The 27,444-nt window shown below is 50.3% G+C and overlaps 1 protein-coding gene across 7 annotated transcripts in view; it reads left to right on the top strand.

Moving 5' to 3' along the window:
* The window catches only part of KATNB1 (katanin regulatory subunit B1), a 637,584-nt gene extending 612,803 nt beyond the window's left edge, over nucleotides 1-24,781 (top strand). For all 7 annotated transcript variants that reach the window (XM_078671470.1, XM_078671472.1, XM_078671466.1 and 4 more), the window contains one exon: nucleotides 23,651-24,781. In XM_078671470.1, coding sequence (XP_078527596.1) covers nucleotides 23,651-23,783 — 133 coding nt within the window. In that variant the 3' untranslated portion in view covers nucleotides 23,784-24,781. The remainder of the gene's footprint in view (nucleotides 1-23,650) is intronic.
* Nucleotides 24,782-27,444: the final 2,663 nt, after the last annotated feature.

Genomic DNA, 27,444 nt, shown 5'->3' with positions numbered 1-27,444 from the left:
TGTTGTACAGATTGAGTTTTTCGATAAACGTGCCCAAGTCTCACCTGGTGCCCTCTCAGCGCAACCTGTTCATAGGGGTGGTACTGGACACTTCTGTCTGTAGAACATTCCCTCCTCCACAAAGGATTCTCGATATTCAGGAAATGATTCCCTTGTTTTACAATGGAGCGGTTTTTCCAATCCTGAAGGTCCTTAGCTTCCTCTGTCTGTTTGCTTCCTGCTTTCTGTTGGTCAACCATGCACGCTGGCACATGAGCGCACTCCAGTGGTGCCTCCGCAGGCAGTGGTATCAACACAACGGAGATCTCAGGGAGTCGATCAGGATCTCCAGAGACGCTCCTGCGGATCTGTTTTGGTGGAGCATTGAGGGCAATCTTTCTCAAGGAAAGCCTTTCCATCTTCCTCCATCGGTGGCCACAGTGATAGCGGATGCATCCACTTTAGGGTGGGTTGCTCATCGGGGGGACCTGGAGATCAAGGGTCTTTGGTCTGCAGAGGAAAGGTTGCTTCATATCAACCTTCTAGAGTTGCGGGCAATACGTTTGGCGCTCCCTTCGCAGTCAGTCGGTTCAAGTCCTGACGGACAACACTACCGCGATGTGGTATCTCAACAAGCAGGGAGGAGTGGGGTCACATTGCCTCTGCAGAGAGGCTCTGCGTCTCTGGTGCTGGTTCAGGACCATCAGATTTGTCTGATGGCAAATCATCTGGCCGGAGTTCTGAACATGTGTGCGAACAGTGTCCGTCAGAAATTCTCTTCCGACCGCGAGTGGAGGCTTCATCCGTAGGTGGTTAGTCACGTCTTCCAGACGTGGGGAACTCCTCGGCTAGACCTGTTTGCCGCTCATGAGAATACTCACTGCCCATCATTCTGCAGTCTCCAGTATCCGATGCGGGAGCTTTGGGGGACGCGTTTCAGTTGAGTTGGGGCTCACAACTCCTTTACGCGTTTCCTCCCATACCCTTGATTCCTCTGGTTCTGAGAAAGATACGCCAAGACCGGGCCCAAGTCATATTGATAGCTCCGGATTGGCCAAGAAGGATGTGGTACACAGATCTTCTCCACCTCTCCTCGTGCCCTCCCCTCCCGTCTCCCTCTCAGGGCAGACCCCCTCTCGCAGTCGCAGGGTCAGGTACTACACCCCCCACCTCCAGAGCCTACACCTTCATGCCTGGAGATTGAACGGGCAATCTGAATTCTTTCTCTCGCCCGCCGGATGTGGTGGATGTGATTCTTCCGGCCAGGCGACACTCCACCAAGTCTATTTATTCGTATAGGTTGTCCAAATTTGTTTCATGGTGTGGAGAGAAGTCTATTGACCCCTTAAGAGCTCGTTTATCCAACATCCTTCAGTTTGCTCTTTCTTTAGCCCAGCAGGGTTTTGCCATGGCTACTGTGAAGGGCTATTTATCGGCTTTGTCGGCTTTCCTTTGCTTGCCGGATCAGCCGCCCTTGTTTAAATCGCCTATTGTGTTACGATTCATTAAGGGCCTTACCAGAACAATTCCTCTCACTCCATTTATTGGGCCTTAATGGGACTTAAATCTTGTTTTAACCTACTTGATGAGTTCTCCTTTTGAGCCCTTGCACAAGTGTCCCTTGACATTGTTATCTTTTAAGACCGTTGTTCTGGTTTCTATTACCTCGGCAAGGAGGGTAAGTGAGCTTCAAGCTCTGAGTTCAAAACCCCCATTCTTGACCATTTCATGCTGAAAGAATGGTACTCGGGACCATGGCTGCTTTTCTGCCTAAGTTGGTAACTCCGTCCATCTGGGGCAGTCCATTACCCTTCCTACCTTCTATCCTCCCCCTCACCCTTCCAAGGAGGAGGAGCGGCTTCACCGCCTGGAACCTAAGAGGGCGGTGAGTTTTTACATCGATAGGACTAAAGACTATCGTGTGAATGACCAGCTCTTTGTGGGTTTTGCTGGCTGCAGGAAAGGCAGAGCGGTGCACAAGCGCACCCTTTCAAGATGGATTATCTTGTGCATCAAGATCTGTTACTCTTTGGCCGGTAAGGAACCCCCAGAGGGTATTAGAGCTCACTCTACTAGAGCAAAGTCTTCAACATCTGCTTTGTCTAGAGGTGTTCCTGTAGAGGACATTTGTAGAGCGGCAACGTGGGCCTCCCTCCACACTTTTGCATAGTATTACTGCTTAGATTCCGAGGTGAGGAGGGATGGTCACTTTGCGCGTTCTTTCCTGCAGGACTTTTTGGTATAGAAGGGTGGACACCCTTCGGGAGTGGGGACTGCTGTGGGACTCTATTCACAAGGTGAAGAATTCACTGGCAGATGTATCCATCAGAAGAACAAGTTGCTTACCTTGGGTAACACTTTTTCTGGTGGATACAGTATCTGCCTGTGGATTCCTCACTGGGCCACCCGCCTCCCGTTGTCCACCCTTGTATACCTACAATGTTGATATTGTTTAATTGTACTTTCAGTGGAAGTATTTTTCTGAATTGTTTTTACACTGTGTGTATTGTTTCAAATCCTGTGTACTATGTATACTGTACATATTGGTGTCGGTACGTCCGTGTGCCTAGAAGGCACACAAAAAAAAGGCGGAACTGACGTCTTCACGCCGACTAGGCTTTTTTATGGCTCCAGTGACGTCAGTGGAGTCGCGAGCGAAGCCAGGCTTCTGTGACGTCGTCCTCGTCGGCGTGGAGAGCTACAAAAAATTTCCTAATGCTGCTGGCGCAGGGGATATTCACAAGGTGAGGAATCCACTGGCAGATACTGTATCCACCAGAAAAAGCGTTACCGTAGGTAAGTAACTTGTTCTCCAGTGGTTTATGCATGATCACCTTGTGCATTCAGTATATCCTGCACAATAAACTGAGAATTAGTATGTTATAGTGGTATCGAAGGGTCCACCCTGAGTTGGCAGAATGCATTTTTAGCTAGCGCATTTACTTCAGTGGTAGACCAAACCTTGCCCACTGAAGCGCTTTGGTTTTCACCCATCAAATATTGCCTTTCTGATGGATACATCTGCCAGTGGATTCCCCACCTTGTGAATATCCCTCTGCGTCATCAACGTTCGGAAAATTCTTTTGCAGCACGCCGGCGTGGACGACGTCATAGGAGCACGGCATCGCGCGCTTCTCCGACTGACGTCACGGACTCATTATTAGGCCTACGTCTGCGTGATGACATCGGTTCTCTTTTTTCCGCGTCATCGACGCTAACGGTTTCGGGAATCTTCTGTTACGATTCGTGGTAACTTTGTTACTGTTGGATTTCTACTGTATCTTTTTTGGTGTAGCTGTCTTTTCTAAAGATGTTGTCGAAGAAGACAGGGTTTAAGCCCTGTGATGCATGCGGGAAGATGATGTCCATCACAGATCCGCATAGTGACTGTATCTGGTGCCTGAGTTCGGATCACGACGTCCAGAGTTGTCGATCCTGTTTAAAGATGAACCCGAAGGCTCTTTGAGAACGTGAGGCCAAACTGCTTGTTGCCAAATTGAAAAATAGGGAGGCCAGGAAGAGTTTGAGGTTGAAGACGAGGTGCTCGAAGTCCAGGTCGAGTTCGAGGTCGGCTTCGAAGTCGACGTCGGGGCATGTTTCCAGGTCTTCGAAGAAGAAGCATAAGAAGAGGAGACATAGTTCCAGGCATCATTAAGGGAAGGATTCAGACTCAAAAGCTAAGTCATCTGGAAGAAGGCATCGAAGGGGTATGGTTACTCCCTCACCGGATCGGGATCCTGCAGGTGAGGCCTTGCCTTTTGAATCTCCGGAACATTTACCGGCTTCGGAGTTGAATCCGTCTCCAGTTCCATCGCAATCTCCGGTGCGTGAGGAGTAAGAGGTTCCTGATCCTCAGGGTTCGACGACTCCGATTGGCCAACCTGAGGACAAAGAGGGACAAGAGGTGTCGACTCCGGTGCAGCCTCCTCAGGAGCAGCCGGTGTGTTCGTATCCTCCCTTTCCAGGTCCTGGACAGGACCCCTCGCATTTTTTAAACGCCATGTATGGTCTTTATGCGAGAGCCATGTACCCCTCTGGAGCACCGGCTGGTCCCATGGGTCCATTGGCTTATAATTTGGGTGTGCCTGAAGCCTATGCTCCGGTGCCTTTCCTTCCTTTTATGCCGACGCCGTCTTGGCATATCTCGGCACCGCCGAAGTCATCAACGCTGTATACGGCTTCACCGACTTCGGGATCCGCCTTGAAGCTCGACGCCGGCCCGGCATTCGACGCCGGCTCCGGAGCCTTCGGAGTCGATAACGGATCCGACGAAGTCGATTCGTAAGGAGAGGTCGAGGTGTGAAGCACAGCGCCTTTTGGAGGAGCAGAGTTATAGGGAAGCTGAATTCGAGGAAGGTGAGCTTCTTGATCCTGAGGATTATTTTGACGACTTGCGAGAGGCAAGTGGGTTAGAGCTGTCCCCTGAGTGGGATTTGGCCTCAGTGTCAGGTGCTCCTTCTAAAGATATGGCGCCTTATCATGTAGTGATTAAGAAGGCAGCAGACTTGTTGAATTTGACTTTGCCTACAGCTGAATACAAGTCAAATATACTGACTGAAGTACTTCATTCACCATCATCAGTGGTTGAACCCATTCTTCCCTTTACTGACGCCCTAACGGATCCAATACTGGAAGTATGGAGTAGGCCTCGAACGGCTTCTGCTGGGTCTAAGGTCGTGGCTAGGCGTTACAGAGTGGCTCCTGGTGACCCTGACCTTTTGTCCTCTCATCCCTTACCGGAGAGTTTGGTGGTGCAAGCTGCTTGCTCTAAGAGATCTGTGGGCTCTTTTCCAGAAGTGCCTGGAGACAAGGAGTCAAAGAAGCTGGACCAGACTGCAAAAAAAGTATTTTCATCTGGCAGTATGGCCTTAAAATCAACAAATGCCACTTGTTTGCTAGGACGGTATATCCATGCTTTGATGGATTCAGTGAAGCAGTTGTCACCTAAGCTTCCTGAAGAGGACAGAAAAAATTTCAACGAGGTGATATCTGACACGCAGGCTGCTGCTCGGCAGGTCATTCAGAGTGGTATGGACACGGCAGACTCAGTAGCAAGAGTAATGGGATCTTCGATTGCCACTAGAAGAGCGGCTTGGCTAAAGACCTCGGAGTTCTCTGCTGATGTTCAGGCTGCATTAATGGATTTGCCCTTTGATGGCTCAGGCCTTTTTGGGAGAAGGCTGATGCTGCATTAGAACGGTTTAAGGACAGCAGGGCAACAGCAAAATCTTTGGGTAGGCAATCCAGAGGCTCTGTGACCAAAAGATATAGGGGATTTGGAAGATCTTCTTTTCGACACAGCAACAGCAGCAGCAAAATCCTTTGTATAGGTCCTTCAGAGGCAGACAAAGAGCTTGTCCCTGTGGACGTCAGGCTTCCTCCTCCTCCTCTTCCTCCTCTGCTACCCACCCCCTCCCACAGCAGCAAAGCAGCCCTAGATCCGCCATTCCGGATCATGCGGGTCCTGTAGGGGGTCGGCTTACCTATTTTCTACCGGATTGGGAATCGGTTACATCAGATCTTTGGGTTCTCAATCTCGTGGAGAATGGGTATGCTCTTCCCTTTCGGGAATTTCCCCCAAATTACCCTCCTTGCCAAGGTTTTTGCTCGGAGGACCACCTGTTGCTTCTGCAGGAGGAAGTCTTGGCACTGTTGAGAAAAGGTGCGATAGATGTGGTTCCAGAGCAGGAAAGGGGTCAGGGATGCTCCTCCCGGTATTTCCTGATCCCCCAGGAGGATGGCAGACTTCGTCCAATCCTGGACCTCAGGATCTTGAACCTTTACCTGAAGCGGGAGAAGTTCAAGATGCTCACCCTTGCGCAGGTTCTTCAAGCGCTGCTGAAAGAAGACTGGATGGTGTTGATAGACTTGCAGGATGCATATTTTCACATCCCAATCATGAAGTCGCACAGGAAGTATCTCTGTTTTACGATGGGATCGCAGCATTACCAGTTTGTGGTCCTTCCGTTTGGTCTTACTACTGCGCCTCGAGTCTTCACCAAGGTGATGGCTGTGGTGGCAGCACATCCTGGAAGATCGGGGTTACCAGTATTCCCTTATCTGGACGATTGGCTGATCAAGGCGGAATCTCCAGAGAAAGTGCTCCATCATCTGCAAGTCACAACTCAGTTGTTGTACAGGTTGCGTTTTTCAATAAATGTACCAAAATCTCACCTGGTGCCCTCCCAGCGCAACCTGTTCATTGGTGCGGTACTGGATACAACTGTATGTCTGGCATTCCCTCCTCCACACGGATTCGCGACATACAGGAAATTATTCCTTTATTTCACAATGGAGCGGTCGTTCCAGTCTTGAAGGTCCTTCGTCTGCTCGGTCTCATGGCTTCCTGCATTCTGCTGGTCAACCATGCACGCTGGCATATGAGGGCACTCCAGGGGTGCCTCCACAGGCAGTGGTATCAGCACTAAGGAGATCTCAGGGAGTCAGTGAGGATCACCAGAGAAGCTGCAGGGGATCTGTCTTGGTGGAGCGTGGCGGGCAATCTGTCTCAAGGAAAGCCCTTCCATCTTCCTCCGTCGGTTGCCACAGTAATAACGGATGCATCCACTCTAGGGTGGGGTGCTCATCTGGGGGACCTGGAGATCAAGGGTCTTTGGTCTCCAGAGGAAAGTTTACATCTGAAAGAGACACGTTAGTGATAGATTTCTTACATTAGAATATCCCCAGGCGTCAGACTGGATCCGGACATTTTTTGCGTAGCAGTACCCGTGCGCGTCAGTAGGCTTCGTCCGTCGTCGGCGCCGTGATGACGTCGTCGGAGTACTTAGACGCCGCCTTCGCTCGCTGACGTCAGTTCTTCTTTTTTTCCGCGCCAGCAAGCGCAGATCCGTAAAAAGTTGTACCCTAAGTCACTTTTGACTAACTTTTTACGATCCTTTTTGATCTACTTCGAAGACTATAACGACTCCGATGGTGCCAGTAGGGATGCCCAGGTTCAAGCCCTGCGCCGACTGCAACCGACTGATGTCGGTTACCGACCCCTATCGCCGGTGCCTGCACTGTCTAAGCCCAGACCACGACGACAAGTCCTGCTCCGACTGCTGGGCCCTGACGTCTGAAGCTAGACGGGAGCGGTCCCTCAAGCGACTCGAGCTCCGGCAGTCGGCCTCGCGCCGCTCGAGATCCCGGTCCGCGAGGAGGTCGAGGGACCGGTCGCAGGGTCGGAGTAATCATAGCTCCGGGAGTCGTCACCAGTCTTCGGACTCGAAGTCCTCAGGTAAGAGGCACAAGAAGTCGAAGAGGCGTCATCGCTCTTCCGACTCTCCCGACGCTCGCGCGACGCGGGTTCAGGCAACACCGCCCCCGCGGCTCCGTCGGAGCCGCAGGTGTCACGGCCTGCTCCACACCCGCCGGTCCCTGGGCAGAACGCGCCGCCAGAGGAGATCGAGGCCTTCCTCATGGCCATGAGGTCGCTCACTCCTCCGTCGGATTCTGCGGCGCCTTCGGGCCCAGCGGTCCCGACTGGGTCCCAACGCGGGCCGGGTGCTCCGGCCCGGGCGTCGTCGGGTGCTTCGGTCCCGGCGCCGTCGGCGACTTCGGTCCCGACGCCGCAGGGTCCCGCCGGGTCCGGTTCTGGACCTGGGTCGTCACCGATCGACTTTACGACCTCGCCGGCGCCGCCCCCAGGGTGTCACCCCCGGCGCCGTCCCAGGACGATGCCGTCCCTGGTCCTACCCTCGCTTCGGGTCCGGCGTCGTAGTGGCAACGCTCGGCGCCGTATTCGACGCCGCTGGGAGATTTTTACTTCTATGACCCGGCCCCATCCTTTGAGCCTGAGTACCAGGCGATGGCTGACGAGGGGGATTGGGAGGGGTCTGAGGATCCTCTGGCACGTGAGTGTCAGTCTTCTGAGGACTGTACAGGAGATCTTGGGGAGGCCAGTGGTCTGGACACTTTGCCCGACACTGGTTTTGTCTCTCCTCCTAGCGTGACTACGAAGGAGGGGGCTGCCTATAGCGTGGTGCTGATGAGGGCGGGCCTTGAGCTCCCCGTCGCGGCCGTGAGGACTAACCTCCTCACTGAGGTCCTTAAACCGCAGTCAAGCTCGGCCGAGCCTCTGCTGCCGTTTAATGAGGCCTTATCAGATGTTCTTCTGGGCACTTGGTCCAAGCCCGCTACTGGTCAGCCTGTAGATAGGAACGTGGCCAGGAGCCACCGCCCGGCTCCGGGCGACCCTTGCTTTCTGTCTACCCACCCCACTCCCGAGAGCCTGGTCATCCAGGCCTCTAGTTCCCAGACCGCATTCCTGTCGGCTCGAGATGCGGCGCGTTATTCCATCCGGTGTGGGCTGGACACTACTGACTCACTAGCAGAGCGATGGCAACGACGGTGGCGATTCGTCGCCACGTCTGTTTGAGATCTGCCAACTTCTCGGCTGATATCCAAAACACACTTATGGACATGCCGTTCGATGGCCGTCGCCTCTTCGGCGACAAAGCAGACCATGCGCTCGAGCGCTTTAAGGACTCCAGGGCTACGGCCAAGTCCTTGGGCCTCTCGGCCCCGCGCCAGCAAACGGCTGCTTTTCACCCCTTTCGTGGCCAAGGAAGGGGCGCCCCCCACACGTTCTGTCAGCCACGGGCCGCAAACTACCATTCAGCGCGGTGGCGGACGTGGAAACCGCCGTGGTGGCGGTCGGGGACAACGGCGAGGCCAGTCCACACCAGCCCCTGCAGCATCCGCCTCAAAACCTTCCGAGTTTTCAGGCCCATGTGACGCCAGTGGGGGGGCAGGGTCCGCCATCACCACCACCACTGGCGCACTGTCACATCGGACAGGTGGGTGCTGCAAATCGTCCGAAGGGGCTACTCCCTCCCCTTCGAGGTGTCCCCTCCAGCCATGCCACCTCAGTACCACCGCGTGTCGGAGATCACTTGAAACTTCTGCAAGAGGAAGTTACGGCCCTCTAGGCCAAGGGGGCCATCGAGCGCGTTCCTGGGCCAGAAGTAGGGTGTGGTTGTTACTCCCACTACTTTCTGGTACCCAAGAAGGGCAAAGGGGGCCTACGCCCTATCTTGGACCTACGGAACGTCAACGGCTTCCTCCGGAAGGAGAAGTTCAAGATGCTGACTTTGTCTCAGGTCTTAGCTGCCCTAGACCCAGGAGACTGGATGGTAGCGTTGGACTTGCAGGATGCCTATTTCCACATCCGCGTCCTGCCGGCCCACCGGCGTTACCTGCGGTTCACGGTAGGCCACGAGCACTTTACCGGGCTCCCCTTCGGCCTTACCAGCGCCCCACGGGTGTTCACGAAAGTGATGGCGGTAGTCGCATCTCATCTGCGCAGGTTAGGGGTTTCAGTCTTCCCCTACCTCGACGACTGGTTGTTGAAGGCGGGCTCGCCCCAGACAGTCGTCAGCCACCTCCAGACTACGGCCCCTGCACCTGCTGGGGTTCTCCGTCAATGTGCCGAAGTCACACCTGTGTCCCTCTCAGAAGCTCCTCTTCATCGGAGCGGTTCTAGACTCGGCGCAGTTTCGGGTTTATCCTCCCGAACAGCAGGTTCTGGATATTCAGGCTCTGAATCCGATCTTTCAGACGTTATCCCAAGTCTCGGTCAGGTTGACGCTGCGGCTTCTGGGGCTGATGGCCTCCTGCATCCTTCTGGTGCATCACGCCCGGTGGCGGATGCGGGCTCTGCAGTGGGACCTGAAGTTTCAGTGGGCCCAGCATCAGGGCAACTTGTCCGACCATGTCTTGATCTCGGAGGGCACTGCAAGACAGTTGCAGTGGTGGCTCACTGACCGCGATTGGGTCAGCGGCAGATCCCTGTTCCTACCCCAACCGGAGCATGTAGTTGTGACGGGCGCGTCCCTCCAGGGCTGGGGGGGCCACATGGGAGAGGCAGAGATCAGAGGCCTCTGGTCTCTGGCAGAGTCCCGGCTCCACATCATCCTTCTGGAACTGCGAGCGATCCGGCTTGCACTGAAGGCAATCCTCCCCTCTGTCCGGGGGAGTGTAGTGCAGGTGTTCACGGACAACACCACCGCCATGTGGTACTGCAACAAACAGGGCGGGGTGGGGTCGTGGACCCTATGCCAGGAGGCTCTGCGCCTCTGGCAGTGGCTGGAACATCAGGGCGTGACCCTGGTGGTTCAACACCTGGCAGGTTCCCTGAACACCAGGGTGGACGAACTCAGCCGTCGGTGCATGATGAATCACGAATGGCGCCTGAACTTGGACGTGGCACAAGGCCTCTTTCAGCAGTGGGGAGAGCCTTGGTTAGATCTATTCGCCACAGAAGAGAACGCGCAATGTCATCAGTTCTACGCGTTGGAATTTCCAAGGCGGCACTCGCTCGGAGACGATTTTCGTCACGAGTGGAGTTGCGGTCTATTGTACGCCTATACCACTTCTGCCCAGAGTGTTGAAGAAGATTAGGCGCGACCGGGCCCAGGTTATCCTTGTGGCTCCGGACTGGGCACGAAGATATTGGTATCCAGAGCTACTCAGTATGTCTGTCGATCCCCCGATTTGTCTGCCTCTTCAGGAGGACCTTCTGTCGCAGCAGCAGGGGACGGTCCTCCACCCGAACCTCTCCAGTCTCCACCTCCATGCTTGGAGATTGAGCAGCGACAGTTGAGGCCATTTGACTTGCCTCCTTAAGTTTGTAATGTGATTCTGGCAGCCAGGCGTCCCTCCACAAAGTCGGTATATGCCTGCAGGTGGAACAGATTTGTGGCATGGTGCACAGCAAAGGCTGTGGATCCACTCTCTGCACCCCTTTCTGAGGTTCTCCTCTTCCTTCTTTCTCTTGCCCAGCAGGGCTCTGCTCTGGGCACTATCAAGGGCTACCTTTCTGCCCTTTCCGCCTTCTTGAGGCTTCCTGATGAGCCTTCTTTGTTCAAGTCCCCGATTATTAACAGATTCTTAAAGGGCATCACTCATATGTTCCCCCCTGTTCCGTTCGTGATGCCACAGTGGGACTTTAACCTGGTTCTAACTTACCTGATGTGCGCTCCTTTTGAGCCGCTTCATAACTGTCCTCTCCGTCTTCTTACACTTAAGACTGCTTTCCTGGTAGCCATCACCTCTGCCAGGAGAGTGAGTGAGCTCCAGGCTCTTTCCTCTAAACCTCCTTTCCTTTCTGTCCATCTGGACAAGGTTGTGTTGCGGACAAGACCCTCTTTCCTGCCCAAGGTAGTCACAGCCTTCCACATCGGGCAGTCCATCACCTTGCCCACCTTCTTTCCGCCTCCGCATCCCTCGATAGAGTAAGAGAGGCTCCACCGTCTGGACCCAAAACGTGCGCTCTCATACTATCTGGATCGCACACGCCAGTTCCGGGTGGATGACCAACTCTTTGTTGGTTACGTGGGCGCTAAGAAGGGACGGGCGGTGCACAAACGGACCATCTCTCGGTGGATCGTGTTGTGCATCCAGGCGTGCTACTCTCTGGCTAAAAAGGAACCTCCTGTTGGGCTGAGGGCCCATTCCACTCTGGCCACGGCGACTACTACTGCCCTGGGCCGGGGAGTCCCATTGCAGGACATATGTCAGGCGGCTACGTGGGCCTCGCTGCACACGTTCGCAAGACACTACTGCCTGGACAGTCAAGTCCGGAGGGATGGCTTCTTTGGCCGTTCCGTCCTCCAGGACTTTCTGGTGTGATTATTGGTTTGCAGACTCACCACCGGGGTTGGTATTGCTGGGGTATCTATTCTAAGGTAAGGAATCTAACACTAACGTGTCTCTTTCAGATGCACAATTTACTACTTGTGTAACGATATGTTCGAGGCATGTGGGCTGCTGAATTCATATCTATAGCATAGATCGCCGCCTAGTGTTGGGTCCGAATGATTCCACATTGTTGTCCTGGAAGAGTCTTCGAAGTATCACAAGATAGGTGGCTCCTCCCCTGGACTACAGTGCGCATGGGCATCGACTCCATCCCCAGATTGTTTTTTTCCGCCATTGGGTTTGGATGTACTTTCGTTCTCTCAGTTCGGAATCGACATAATTCTCGAGGCCAAAAGGCCTTTCTTTCTCTCTTTATCGTCGGTATTGTTTGCGTTCGGTGCCCAGTTCTGTTCGGACTCGCCTTCCGAGTTCGACATTCAGGGAGTAGCGTGACTCTTGGAGCTTGAGGCCCAGTCGACGCAGCAAGACCCTCGACGACGCGACATGGAACGGAGCCCGTTCAAGAAGTGTCCCGTGTGCGGATCGAAGTACCCACACATCGACATCCACCCGGTGTACAACAAGTGCCTGTCGCCGGACCACGATGAAGCCAACTGTATGGCTTGTTCCAGGTTTCGTTCAAAGAAAACGATTCGGCTTCGGCGCGTGGCGCGCATGGAGGCCCGGCAGTCGGCCCCGGCACCGGTGGACATCTTCGACAGCGACGAAGCAGACGAACACGACGTTCACCTGCAGATTTCGCCTCCAGCGGAAGAAGTCGAAGACGACCCTCAAGTGGATGTCGAAGACCTACCCGTAGCAGACGTCGTCGACGAGGTAGGAGACGACGATAAGGCCTATGGGGCCATGGAAGATAGCTCAGAGGACGAGCTATGCCCCGTTCGAACTCTTAGTAAGGCTCAGGTCGAGGGATCGCCTATCGGCCTTATCCAAGACCTTCTACCAAAATCCACAGCCCCGCCTCCAGGCCCGGCTACGGACACTTCGGCGGAGCCGCCATTGAAGAAATCGAAACCGAAAGTGAAACCTTCAGTCTCCGAACACCCTAAAGTGGTTCAGGCGCAACCGAAACCTTCTGATCCACCATCGACACCCTCGTCCTCCGGGGTGTCGGGACAGCCCAAGCCGAAGAAGCAAGTCGAGCCGGCCAAGTCGGTGAAATCCGTCCAGCCGAAGCAGACTTAAGGCGTCGAGGTGCAGCCCAAAAAGGTCGTCCAGACTCCGTCCAACAAGGGCGTCGAACCGAAGTCCGGATCGGGTATCGAGCCGAAGCCGTCCAAGGCCGCGGCACCAAAGGCCGCAAAGGGCGTCGAGCCGAAGACCGGCAAGGGCATCGAGCCAAAGGTTGCCCAGGGCACCGCCACAGGCACGCCTCGGACTGACCAGCCAAAGTCGTCGACGATCGAGTCTTCCCACGTTGCTGGACCGAGGTCGTCTGTCGTATCGGCGAAACCGTCCGCTTCATTCACGAAGCAGGTCTCGGACTCACTCAAGCGTATCAGGGACAAAGCCTCGGCAGAAGACCCCAAGACGCCTTCCGCGCCGAAACAGTCGGTCCCCACCTCCAAGTCATCGACGCCACTCCTCTTCACGTTACCGCCGAAGGTGACACCGAAGGCATTCGCACCACGGGCGGCGCCCGAAGCGAAAACGCACAGTGCTGTGGGGTCGACGCCTACTCTCCCAGCTGGGGGCTCAACGCATCGACCACCATGACTGGAGGAACAGTCGGAACGCTTCATCGATGCCGACACTGGGAAGCTTACGCTTTACAAGCGAAAAATTACGGCGACGACGCCTTTGGAGTCGTATACCATTCCTTTAAAGCGCAAAAAGCCTGCTTCTGATGCACCAGTCTTGGTTGAACCATTGACTCCTAGGACTCAATTAATTGCCACGCCCTTGCCAACTCATTTCGATGCCGAGGATGATGGGGATCAAGATGATGAATACAGCTTCCCGACCCACGCTGATCCTGATTCACAACAGGACGCATGGGTGGACACATGTGACCAAGGTGACCAGGGGGATCAGCAACCCACTCTCGACCCTCAGATATACAATATCAAAACGTCTCCCACTGTGGATTCTGCGGCATTCAATGCCTTGATTGAGAGGGCGGCTAAGAACCACGACGTTGAACTCCATGCTGACCCTGTGAAGGTGGACTTCCTCATTGACACTTTTTCAGCAGCTGAAAAGACTGTGAAAACTCTCCCAATGCTCAAAGGGGTCCTCAAACATGCTGCGGACATTTTCAAGGAGCCCACACGGGCGAGGGTGGTCAACCCTAGAATTGAAAAGAAATACCGACCGGCACCTGGCGATCCCACTTACATCAAGGGCCAGTTGCCATTGGACTCTCTGGTCGTTTCTAATGCCCGCAAGAGGGCAAATTCGCAGACCACGGGTGAAACTCCTCCCCCGGACAAAGAGTCCAAAGTGCTAGAAGCATCGGGAAAGAGAGTAGCAGCTCAGGCGGCCAATATATGGCGTATCTCTAACACGCAGGCACTCTTGGCACGCTACCACAGGGCACACTAGGACACACTAGAGACCCTGTTACAACATCTCCCAGACCAATATAAGGAGGCTGCGGAGATGCTTATCCAAGAAGGGAAGCTCATCTCCAACGCTTCAATAAAGTGTGCACTGGACGTTGCCGATACTGCAGCCAGGGCGATTAACACCAGTGTGATGTTAAGACGACAGGCGTGGCTCAGAATCTCTGGATTTAAGCCTGAGATCCAAACTACCATCCTCAACCAGCCAGTTAACCCTGACAGATTATTTGGTCCTGAGGTGGATACCACCTTGGAAAAAATAAAAAAGGATACCGAGACTGCCAAGTCCATGGGAGCTCTCCAATCCCAACAGTTTCGGGGGAGCACTTTTCGTCGCTCAGGCAATAGGGGTGTTTCCAGAGGCCAAATGTCCCAGCAAGCACAGTTCAATAAAGGTGGGGCGCAATCCTCATACACCAAACAAAATAGAGGAGGTTATCGGGGCAACAACGCCAAGGGCAGAGGCAAGGGCAACAACAACTCCCGTTCCTCCGCCTCCAACAAGCAGTGACGCCCTGTCACTGCCCCCCGACCATCCCACACCTGTCGGGGGGAGACTCCAGCAGTTCCTGCCAGTCTGGAGAACAATCACCACAGACAGGTGGGTCAGAAAACTTATCCAGTACGGTTATTGTTTGGAGCTCACATCCACTCCACCCAACATACCACCAAAACACGTCCTATGTCCACAGAGCATTTGCACTTATTGCAGCAGGAGGTTCTCGTCATGCTGCAAAAGGGCGCTATAGAGCTCGTGCCAGTGGAGGAGGGAGGCACAGGGGTGTACTCCCTGTACTTCTTAGTCCCAAAGAAAGACGGGTCCCTCAGACCTATTCTGGACCTCGGGCCCCTAAACCAGTACATTCTCTCAGAACACTTCCACATGCTAACGCTGCAGCAGGTTCTTCCACTCCTCAATCAGGGAGACTTCCTCGCAACCTTGGATCTCAAGGATGCTTACTTCCACATTCCACTCCATCCATCACACAAAAATACCTCAGATTCACCATTCAAAATCGGCATTATCAATTCAAGGTCCTTCCTTTCGGAGTGACCACGGCCCCCAGAGTGTTCACCAAATGTCTAGCGACAGTGGCGGCGCACCTCAGGAGACAACACATCCATGTCTACCCTTATTTGGACGACTGGCTGGTTCAGGCAAAGTCGGCCCAGCAGTGCGCCGCCGACATGTCCCACACCATTCACCTTCTTCACAGTCTGGGGTTCTCCCTGAACTATCCAAAGTCGCACCTTCAGCCAGCCCATGTGCGGCAATATCTAGGTGCAACAATCAATACTCTGGCAGCCACGGCTCAGCCAACTTCAGCGCGGATCACCAACATCCAGTCGCTAATCCAACAGTTCCAACCGCAACACTCGCTTCCTGCGAGAGTGTTCATGCAGTTGGTAGGCATGATGGACTCCTGCATTTTCATAGTCCCGCACGCAAGGTTACATATGCGTCCGCTCCAGGAATGCTTAGCGCATCAGTGGAATCAGGCTCAGGGACAGTTGAAAGACCTAGTGTTGGTCACCGGTCGGGCATACAACTCTCTGCATTGGTGGAATCCACACAACCTTTGCAAGGGCCGACCGTTCCAAGAGCCTGTCCCACAAATCATCCTGACGGCGGACGCGTCTCTCCAGGGATGGGGAGCTCATGTACTCCACTACACAGTGCAGGGACTATGGACAATACAGCAAAAGAAGATGCACATCAACTACCTAGAACTGATGGCAATCTTCATGGCATTGAAGGCATTCAAAGTACATCTGTGCAACAAGGTCGTGTTGATCCGGACGGACAACATGACAGCCATGTACTACATCCAGAAGCAAGGAGGTACACACTCCACAGTTGTCTCATCTGGCTCAGAGCATGTGGAAGTGGGCCATTCAAAGGAACATCTTCCTCATGGCGGAACACCTCCCAGGCACGGACAATCAGATGGCGGACCTGCTCAGCAGGTACAGCCACCAGATGCACGAGTGGGAGATACATCCATCAGTACTCCGCCCGTACTTCCAGACGTGGGGTCATCCACAGATAGACCTGCTCGCCACAAGGGAAAATGCAAAATGCCAAAGCTTTGCCGCCAGGTTCCCTCACCCACAGTCGCAAGGCAATGCGATATGGATGAACTGGTCAGGCAGATTTGCGTATGCTTTTCCCGCAGCACCTCTCATACCGCTGGTGGCAAGAAAGCTAAAGCAACACTCGATGACTCTCATCCTGGTTGCTCCAACGTGGGCACGCCAGCCATGGTACACCACGTTTCTGGAACTCTCCGTGGTACCGCATCAAAGGCTACACCTCACGCCCAAGCTTTTGACGCAGAGCTATGGCGACATTCAGCATCCAGATCCGCAACAGCTCAACCTGGCGATCTGGCTCCTGAAGTCTTAGAGTTTGGCTACCTTGACTTGCCCCCTGAATGCATGGATATCATACGGGAGGCAAGAAAGCCCACCACCAGAGCCTGCTATGCAGCAAAATGGAAGCGGTTTGTCATTTACTGTGCAACACACAACATCAACCTGCTAGATGCATCCACTCCCAACATCATCTGCTATTTGTTACATCTTTACAAATGCAATCTAGCATACGCTTCCATCAGGATACACTTATCCGCCATAGCGGCATATCTCCAGAACAGGCAGCATCTCTCCGTCTTCAGAGTGCCTGCCATTAAAGCCTTCCTAGAAGGCCTAAAGCGGGTCATCCCTCCCAGGACCCCGCCGGCTCCTGTATGGAACCTCAATGTGGTCCTCACCAGGTTGATGGGCCCACCTTTTGAGCCTCTACATTCATGTGAGATCCAGTTCTTGACATGGAAAGTGGCTTTTCTCATTGCCATTACGTCTCTACGACGTGTTAGTGAGCTACAGGCGCTCACTGTACAAGAGCCATTCATTCAAATTCACTCCAACAGGGTGGTGCTGCGCACTAACCCTAAATTTCTTCCTAAAGTGGTTTCGCAGTTCCATGTCAATCAGACCATTGAACTGCTCGCATTCTTTCAAAACTCAGAAACAGTTGCCGAAAGAATGCTCCACACTCTTGATGTCAAACGAGCCTTGATGTACTACATCGATAGGACCAAAGACTTTAGGAAAACACAACAACTCTTTGTTGCCTTCTGAGCCCAGCACAAAGGCAACCCCATTTCCAAAGCAGGTATAGCCAGGTGGATCGTTAAGTGCATTCAGATTTGCTATCACAAGGCTAAGCGCACTTTAACGGTCCCTCCAAGAGCCCACTCCACCCGAAAGTTGGGGGCCTCTATGGCTTTCCTTGGTAATATCCCTTTGGAAGATATTTGTAGAGCAGCCACATGGTCTACACCACACACATTTACTAAACATTACTGTGTAGATGTGCACTCCAAGCAGCTGTAGGGCAGGCTGTTCTTAAAACGCTTTTCAGACTTCTGCAGCTGGCAGAGGCGGCCGCCGTTAATGGAGGGACTGCTATGTATTCTATGCTATAGATATGAATTCAGCAGCCCACATGCCTCGAACTGAATATGCTACTTAGCAGTATGCATCTGTTCTTGGCATGTAGGGCTGCTGACATTCATATCGCCCGCCCTCCTCCCCGGCGCCTGTAGCGGCTGCAGACTTTTTAACACTTACTCTTAGCATGGCCATCGCTTACACTATTACACTCCATCTTTGCCACAATGGCTAAAAACAATCTGGGGATGGAGTCGATGCCCATGCGCACTGTAGTCCAGGGGAGGAGCCACCTATCTCGTGATACTTCGAAGACTCTTCCAGGACAACAATGTGCAATCATCCGGACCCAACACTAGGCGGCGATCTATGCTATAGATATGAATGTCAGCAGCCCTACATGCCAAGAACAGATGCATACTGGTAAGTAGCATATTCAATCTGTAAGAGACATTAGTTAGTGATAGATTTCTTACCGACCCACCCATCCTCCCCGTTCTGCGAACCGATATCTAGGGTTAAGGTCATCCTCTTTCAGGGCCCTAGTTTCATGGCACCAGTGTTGGTTTTTATCATGGCTCTGCGTTTCTGGCGCGGAAAAGCTGTGTATAAGAACTGACGTCGGCGCGCGGAGGCGGCGTCTAAGTAATCCGACGACGTCATCACGGCTCCGACGAGGAGCCGCGGACGACTCCTACCGACGCGCATGGGTACTGCTACACAAAAAAATTCCGGATCCAGTCTGATGTCTGGGGATATTCTAAGGTAAGGAATCTATCACTAACTAATGTCTCTTACAGATATATCGTTACACAAGTAGTAACTTGTGCTTCACATCAACCTTCTGGAATTGTGGGCGATACGTCTGGCGCTCAAGGCCTTCCTCCCTTCCCTTCGCGGTCGGTCGGTTCAGGTCCTGACGGACAACACCACCGCGATGTGGTATGTCAACAAGCAGGGAGGAGTAGGGTTGCAGTGTCTCTGCAGAGAGGCTCTGCATCTCTGGTTCTGGGTTCAGGATCATCAGATTTGTCTGAAGGCAAATCATCTGGCCGGAGTTCTGAACCTGCGTGCAGACAGTCTCATTCGGCAGTTCTCAGCAGACCACGAGTGGAGGCTTCATCCAGAGGTAGTTCGTCACGTCTTTCGGACGTGGGGGACTCCTCGGGTGGACCTGTTCGCCACTTACGAGAATGCTCACTGCCCGTCATTCTGCAACCTCCAGTTTCCGATGCAGGGGGCCTTGGGGAACGCGTTTCAGTTGAGTTGGGACTCACAACTCCTTTACACGTTTCCTCCTATACCCTTGATTCCTCGGGTTCTGAGGAAGATTCGCCAAGACCGGGCCCAAGTTATTTTGATCGCCCCGGATTGGCCAAGAAGGGTGTGGTACACAGATCTTCTCCACCTCTCCTCGTGCCCGCCGCTCCGTCTCCCACTCAGGGCAGATCTCCTCTCTCAGATGGAGGGGCAGGTTCTATACCTCCACCTCCAGACCTTACACCTTCATGCCTGGAGATTGAACGGAGCAACCTGAATTCCTTTTCTCTCCCACATGATGTGGTGGATGTCATTCTATCGGCCAGGCGTGATTCCACCAAATCTATCTATTCTCATAGATGGTCTAAATTTGTTCCTTGATGTGAGGAGAAGTCTGTTGATCCTTTGAGGGCTCAGTTGTCTGATATTCTTCAGTTTGCACTTACTTTGGCTCAGCAAGGGTTTGCTGTGGCTACGGTCAAGGGTTATCTTTCAGCCTTGTCGGCTTTTATCTGCCTGCCAGATCAGCCGTCTTTATTTAAATCTCCTGTGGTTCTAAGGTTTCTGAAGGGTCTTACAAATAAATTTCCTCCTTCTCCTTTTATTGTGCCTCAATGGGACTTGAATCTGGTGCCTACTTTTCTAATGGGTTCCCCTTTCGAACCTTTACATAGTTGTCCCTTGAGGTTGTTGTCTTTTAAGACGGTTTTCCTAGTTGCAATTACCTCGGCAAGGAGGGTAAGTGAGCTTCAAGCTCTTAGTTCAAAGCCCCCATTCTTGACCATTCATGCTGAACGAATGGTTCTTAGGACCAGGGCTGCTTTTCTGCCTAAGATGGTAACTCCATTCCATTTAGGACAGTCCATTACCCTTCCTACCTTCTATCCTCCCCCTCACCCTTCTAAGGAGGAGGAGCGACTTCACCGTCTGGACCCCAAGAGGGCGGTGAGCTTTTATCTTGATAGAACAAAAGACTATCAAGTGGATGACCAGCTCTTTGTTGGATTTGCTGGCTGCAGAAAAGGAAGAGCTCTGCACAAGCGCACTCTCTCAAGATGGATTATACTATGCATCAAGATCTGCTACGCCCTGGCTGGTAAGGAACCTCCAGAGGGTATAAGAGCTCACTCTACTAGAGCAAAGTCTTCTGCATCTGCTTTGTCTAGGGGTGTTCCTGTAGAGGATATTTGTAGAGCGGCAACTTGGGCTTCCCTCCACACTTTTGCGAAGCATTACTGCTTAGATACCGAAGTGAGGAGGGATGGCCACTTTGCGCGTTCTGTCCTCCAGGATTTTCTGGTATAAAAGAGTGGACACCCTCCTCCGGGAGTGGGGACTGCTGTGGGAATATATTCACAAGGTGAGGAATCCACTGGCAGATGTATTCATCAGAGGAACAAGTTACTTACCTTCGGCTTTTTCTGGTGGATACAGTATCTGCCTGTGGATTCCTCACGTGCCCACCCGCCTCCCCGTTGTCCACTCTTCTATACCTAAGATTATGATGTTGTTAAATGTATTTATATATATATTTATCTATTTTTATATATTGTGTTTTCATGCTTCATCTTTACACTGTGTGTGTTATCTTGAATATTTTGTACTATGTACATTGTATATGTATATATCTATTGTCATTGGTCCGTCCGGGTGCCTCGAAGGCTCGGAAAAAAGAGCGGAACTGATGTCATCACGCCGACGTAGGCCTAATAAGGAGTCAGTGACGTCAGTCGGACTCGCGCGCGATGCCGTGCTCCTATGACGTCGTCCACGCCGGCGTGCTGCAAAAGAATTTTCCGAACGTTGCTGACGCAGGGGGATTTTCACAAGGTGAGAAATCCACAGGCAGATTCTGTATCCACCAGAAAAAGCGTTACCGAAGGTAAGTAACTTGTTCGTTACTGACTTTTCCGGTTTTGGTCTCATATTCCACAGTATAGGCATTTCTGTCAATGGGCGCTTTTTAAAAAACATATATTTTTATTGAGTTTTCACCATGAATAAATCAGTAATATCAAAAAGCTAAATGAACCATTACACTACTGCATTCGTCCTCCGAGTGATACAATCATAGGTTGCACTTAAGCCTGTGGACGCATATGTACACTTTTTACAGCAAATGAGTAATGAGACACACTTGAGCAGTTCCAATGTATAGCATTATTCACACGTAAATAGTCTGTTAAATACACCCAACAGTCTTTCGGCCGAGACCGGGTAGGCAGTTCTTCCTCGTAGGTGCGCAATGTGTCTTGGCAGTGTGACATATCACAGATCCATTGTTTAGCATAAGGTACATTTTTGCTGTCCCAGCACATTGAAATTCTTCGTTTGGCTAGTAACAACGCCACCATACAAAACTTACACTTCAGAGCCCGGATATTGGGTAAGAGCCCCAGCAAACAAATTTTAATGCTACAGTCTATATCGATTCCAACCATCGCTGCCAGCAGTGATATGACTCTCTTCCAGTACCTGTGTATTTTCTCACAATACCATGCCAGATGGATAAAGTCAGCTTGGTCGAGCCTGTAACGTGTACACCTTGCCTCTGAGCGAAGGCTATATCTATAGAGTTTCAGGGGCGTGTAATATGCTTGGTGCAAATATTTAAAGTGGACAAGTCTAAGGTTGCCATTAGGTGTCAGCATTTGAATCAGAGTACATGTCGTGTGCCAGTCCTCATCAGTAAGTGGATCGTCTAAAATAGTGTTCCATCTTTCCATGGCCTTTTGGCAGGTATTGCCTATTTCATCCTGTGCAACAGCGTACAGTCGGGAAACCAAGTGTGTTGTACTGGGAGATGTCAATATGAGCTGTAGGGATTGTATTGGCTCGTTAGGATAGCACGGATATAGCTTTTTAATTGCCCCTTGTAGCCTATGGTAGTTGAAACGGAACAGTAACGTCTGGTTTTGGATGTAGGATAAGTCTTGTGTTGTTTTAAATATCCCGTTTACATATAAATCACCCAATGTGTCAGCGCCCATTTTATGTAGCAGCCCTATGCCCACCTTCTTACTGGTGACCGATATGTCAGGATGGTGATGTAGTGGAAGGGCTGGAGCATATAAGGGTAATTTGTTTGCCATTTGGCCCAGTCGCTGCCATGCCATATTGGTAGCATCAATGGTGTTGATGTCTTTGTCATGCAGAGGTGGTCGACGATGAGTGATAATCGCATTTAAAGAAATGGGTAGTGCGTTCCCCTCCTCTACCGCTGTGTGTGTCAGATACGGTATCTTATGAAACCAGTATGTGGCATATTGTGCTTGGGCACATAAATAATATAATAGAAAATCAGGGACAAAGAATCTGCCTCGTGAATATGGCAGCGTAAGGGTATGCAGGTTTACACGCGCTTGTTTACCCGCCCATATTAACTGTAATACCACCCACGAGGGGGAAAGATCAGAATATTGTTGGTTTTGCAGGAGACGATTTGCCCTCTTCCCCTCAACGCGGCTCCAATGGTTGTGAGCCGCGTTGAGGGGAAGAGGGCAAATCGTCTCCTGCAAAACCATCACTGAACTTAGCATGATGGAACCCCCAATAATGTGCTAATGGCTCATGAGGCAATGTAACCTAAAACACTAAGTCTTGATAAAAACGCCATATGGGCGCAGAGACTACGTGTTGAACTACAATTTAGGTACACAACACCTATAGTTCACGTCACAATTTTTGTATAATACACTTTTACATCTACATCCATGTGAGTAAGGTGGGGATCTTTGTGCATTTCTGAAGAAGGAGTTTTGCACTCCGAAACATGTTCATGTCAACGCACAAAAGAGGTTAATGTACATAATTATACACCAGTAACCTCACACTGCACCCTTTTTAATAATACCAGTCTGGGGCTTAATTAAAGTATTTTTTACCCCACGAGCCAGGTATTTTTTAAGTATCACTTTCACCACTTCACCACTCACATTTAAGTACCCCACATGCATTCACACATAGTCCACAGAAAGTGCTCCCCCGTAGTCGTCGGTCGTAGCACGCCGCATCCTGTAGAGGGGTGCGAAGACCCCGATGATGAAGCATGACACCGAGGGGCCTGTTGGTGTGTGAGGGGTATTTAAACAACACTGTGTGCTCCCCACCAATGTAGGGACCACCACCACCTCCCAAGTGGATTCTATTCTGTTTAGCAAGTACGTTTTGAGGCTATGCCACCAGATATTTTCCTATTAATTTGCATACACCTCATGATGAAAGGGCTCAACAAGCTATTTATATTTAACTATGAATTAACAAGGTACTGTATAAAGGGCATCACTCCTGTATTTGCTATGATGTGGTTAACAACATAGAATTGTACATAACGTTATTGGGGAATCCAGCCGAAAGAGGTGAGCCTAGTTTCAGAGTGGTAACTCCTACATATGCCAGGTTATTTTCTCTCATGTGTGCGTTGGCTAGTTGATTGCTCAAGCTTTTGTTCTTACTGATGCTATCTTACTTCTCCCTCTTTCGTTGGCTGGTTTGATGGATTGTAGACCGTCCTGGCTTTAACTGTTTCTTCTCTGTGGTTTGGAGTGATGAGGAATTCAAAGATCTCAGTGACTTTACCCATTCTTCTTTCTCACTGTACTTTGGACTGAGCTTTAAGGAATGAGAGTATGTTTGCAATGCTTTCCCTTCTCCCAACTCTCAAATTGGAAAATTGATTGAAATGTTTCAATTGATTAAGTGTATTTCAATGTAGCTTTGTTCCTTTGCAGGGTCGAGAAGTGTGAACAATGCCGCTCGCAGCTTTGTAAAATCAATAAGGTGATAAAAAGCAAAACAGTACAAAGCGGGCGACAAAGCAGTGCCTTCCGTGAGCTTCAGCTTCTCATGGCCAGCCTGGACTGAGGCCACACAACTTGATCCCCTCAAAACATATCCAGTTCTTTGGTTTAACTTTTTCCAACACACAATGCCTATTGCGAAGTCGCTCCCTCCCTCCAGGCGTGTTTTTCTTCAACTCCAGATTTTTAATTGGACTACAAATATCGACTCCTCCCACGTGAAGAAATACACGTCCTCCAGCACCTATGGCGAAAAACATCCATGAGGGCCTGAAGTAGATACCAGTCGCTCGTCTTCAGTAGCAGGCGTGGACATTGAGGCTTTGCCAAAAGCAGAAGGATGACAAAAGAGCTAGATGCTTGACCCATGACCCTTCATCTCACCCCACTCGCTTTCTGCTGACCCATTTTCAAGCCCAAACCCAATGAGCCTCATTCAGATCGTTGCAATTATAGCTGTGGCGGGGTTCGGACACTGCGGTCGCCACCCATGATTGCAGAGTGGAAGGGGTCACTCTCTGTCTGCTGTGTGCTGAAGTTGGATGGCGATGCAAGAGAATACGCTGTGCCTTTCTTGAATTTTGGGAGACATTGTCTTCTGGTGGACATGCTATTGCATTGGATGCTACCAGAATCATACTTTTGTGCACATGTTTTCTGAATGAGGGTACAGAGCATATCTTGCGGACGAACACCACCAACTTTAGAGTTTAATACGTCAAAGTTTTGGTAAGATACACTAGCCTGCTGCCGAAGTGTACTGTGAAGAGGTGGCAAACTAGTGGAATACAGGAAAACCTAGTGGTTCAGGCCGAGAACTGTCAAGCCACCAGCATCTCCTCTCCTCTGGAAAGCATACCTCAAAGAGACAGGACTGTCGGAAGAGCTCTTTTCTAGCTCAGTTTGAAGGACTGGGAACTGGCAGTATGAGATGTTTTCTGTGTTTTTTGCGGGAGGAGGAAGTTAATGGGAATCATTGTTTTTAGGTATTACAGAACTAATGCAAATGTGTAATTTATAGTATTGTGTGTTAATAAAACACATTTGTAATTGTTTTCAAAAGGTGTTGGTGAGTGTGGTTGAGATGACCATCATGGATTTATTTATCAAAGTGCAAATCATACCCACTTAGGGGTCATTTAACAAAACAAATAACACATGGGAACTAACACATGCTATACACACATTTCTAATTCAATCATAAGTACAGACAATATCAAAAAAAGAGCAAATTGAAATAAGAGTTTCGACTCATCTGAGGCAACCCACATGTTCTGCAAAAGGAAACCTAGAAGAAGGAAATGTGGCTGAGTTTTATACATTATTAGAGCCAAGATGTTCTCTCCGGAAATGACAACAGAAACTGCTTTACATTGACTTTCATTGCTCTTTCCTCAAAAAGCTATACAAATGCAAAATAGGTCTGCCTGAAAAAAATCAACCTAAAGAACCACATTTAGCCATCCCTCATCAGCCTTTGCTGTTTGGCAGTCTTGGTGAAAGTCGCTTCAAAGTCCTTAACCCAGGACATTAAGGAAGAGCCAGAACTATGTTCCAGGAAGATCTGATGATTCTACCCAAATATGTCAGGAATACTGAGCCATAGGTTTGGCGTTCACTAAAAGGCCTTACATTCTACATCTAACATTAAAAACAAAATACACTCTTCTTATCCAATTGGACTATTTCCTGATTAGATGTGATGTTTCGCAGCTTGATTGGACAGAATGTCAGTGATTCAAACAGTATCTCTTGTGATCTATAGATCACAAGTTCAAATATGGACAAAGTCAAATAAGTTTTCCACCCCATCTGGTTCACTAAAGTTTGTATATTAAATTGAGTAATGATATCACATGGTATTAAAGGTGCTTAGAAGCCGCAAGACTGTGGTGTAACATGTTATGGAAAAAAATAAGTTAACTTATGGCTTTGCCAATCTTACTGGGATAAGAGTGCACACCTCTCCCGTTACATTCTGTGAGGTGTAGCCTCCTGCAGCATGGGACAGGCTAGCACTAAAATACAGTGCAGGTATAAATCCCCAAATCAAGGTGGCATACCACAGTGTGATGTAATACAAATCCTGCCAAAATAATGAAAAGCTTCAGTGTAAGGCTCTTTCGTTATTTCAGAAGGAATGGATCTGCAAGTTTAATGAAGTACAAGATCTAAAAGTACAAGGCAAGTCAAGGATCTGAAGTTTTTTGTAAAATATTTTATTTATACATCCTTATAAAATACATAGAATGCAGTATTTATACAGTTATAGGGAAGTCACTTAGCCTTTAGTACAAAGTCAACAAGACTGAAAAAAAGTATTTCTTATTGGTGTACTATCATTATATTTAAAATATTAATACAGCACAAGAGGTGCTGGGGTGTAAGGCAGAAACTGTCATTGTAAAACTATGGGGTTTACCACAAACTTTGTGAGAATCTAGGCATAACCACAAGGTGGTTCAGAAATTTTAGTTTTGTTGGTACTCGATAGGATGCAAAAGAGTTTGACTAATGATTTTCAAAACAACGTTCGTAAGTGTACAAAATCTCAGTTTTTGCGTGTGACACATCTGATTCCAAAACCAAAACATGGAACTTTCAAGGCTATTTTCAAATTTTACTCAATGACTTTGATGCCATTGACTTAATTTAAAGTTTCAGATAGGTTACTTGCAAGATAGCATGTTTTTTTGCCAGGCCTACTAGAATACCATAAAGTAACCTCCAATGCAGTCAAAAGCGATCCGAGAAAGAGGAGAAAGCTCTTTCTTGCCCTGTTTCGACGTGAGAGAGAGTCCATATTAAAACCCCTATTCGGGAGCTGAACTCGTATTTTCTGTACCGTTTATCTGCACCGAGTCCATAGAGGCAGCCACAAATTGATTATCATTGTGGAGATGTCTGGTTGAGTGTTTGCTGGCAAAAGTTTTCCACACCACTGAAGCAGAAGGTTTCATAAGGTGAAGAACCTGCTGGAAGATTATTTATCCACCAGAAATATTGTTATCTATTATTGTAAGTAACTTCTTCCTGCAAGTAGCCCTCTGTGAAGTATGGAGCAGAAGGGGGAGAAATGTTGACTTTATTTTAACCACGAGAGGCATCATTAAAAACCAGCATCCTTGACTGCAACGATGGGGCCATGTTGTAGGGTGTCAGAACACTACTTAAATCCATACATGTCCTACATAGTGATTTGAAGGAGGAAACTGGCATCATTAGATCGGCCATGAAGGAGGTACAAAAGAAACTTGAGGGTCTTTAGGGAAGGGTCCTGTAGAGTGAAGAGTGGAGGGAACTAAAAGAAATATGAACTTCCTAGAGCATCATGAGAAGGAACTGGAAATATGCCTGGCTTGGGTAAGTCATTTGAGGTAAAGAGTAGGTGCCCTAGTCACTTCAGAAGAAAGGATTGAGTTCTTAAGATGAGGAAGAGCTCCAATATCACAGTTCTGTGGTCCCTGTTCAGTTCCCCACAGAGACTCCTTGTAACAAACTTCAGAGGATATTGTCTGAACTACTGGATGTGCAGAAGATTAAAAGATATAAACTTCTAACACAAGTCTGTTGGCTTCCCTCTAATGTAAACTGATCTTATAAGGAGTCTTGTGATGGTGGTAAAAACCAATGGAGATGTCAGATCAAATTGCGGAGGCAGCAGTGCAACACAAAGTGGTGAAGTGGAAAGATGGCAGATTGCTGCTGTTTCCAGGCCTGAGCCC

Source organism: Lissotriton helveticus, chromosome 12 (assembly GCF_964261635.1).
Source record: "Lissotriton helveticus chromosome 12, aLisHel1.1, whole genome shotgun sequence".
Lineage (NCBI taxonomy): Eukaryota > Metazoa > Chordata > Amphibia > Caudata > Salamandridae > Lissotriton > Lissotriton helveticus.
Note: the sequence above shows the minus strand (reverse complement) of the source record. Positions and strands in the feature narration are given on the sequence as shown.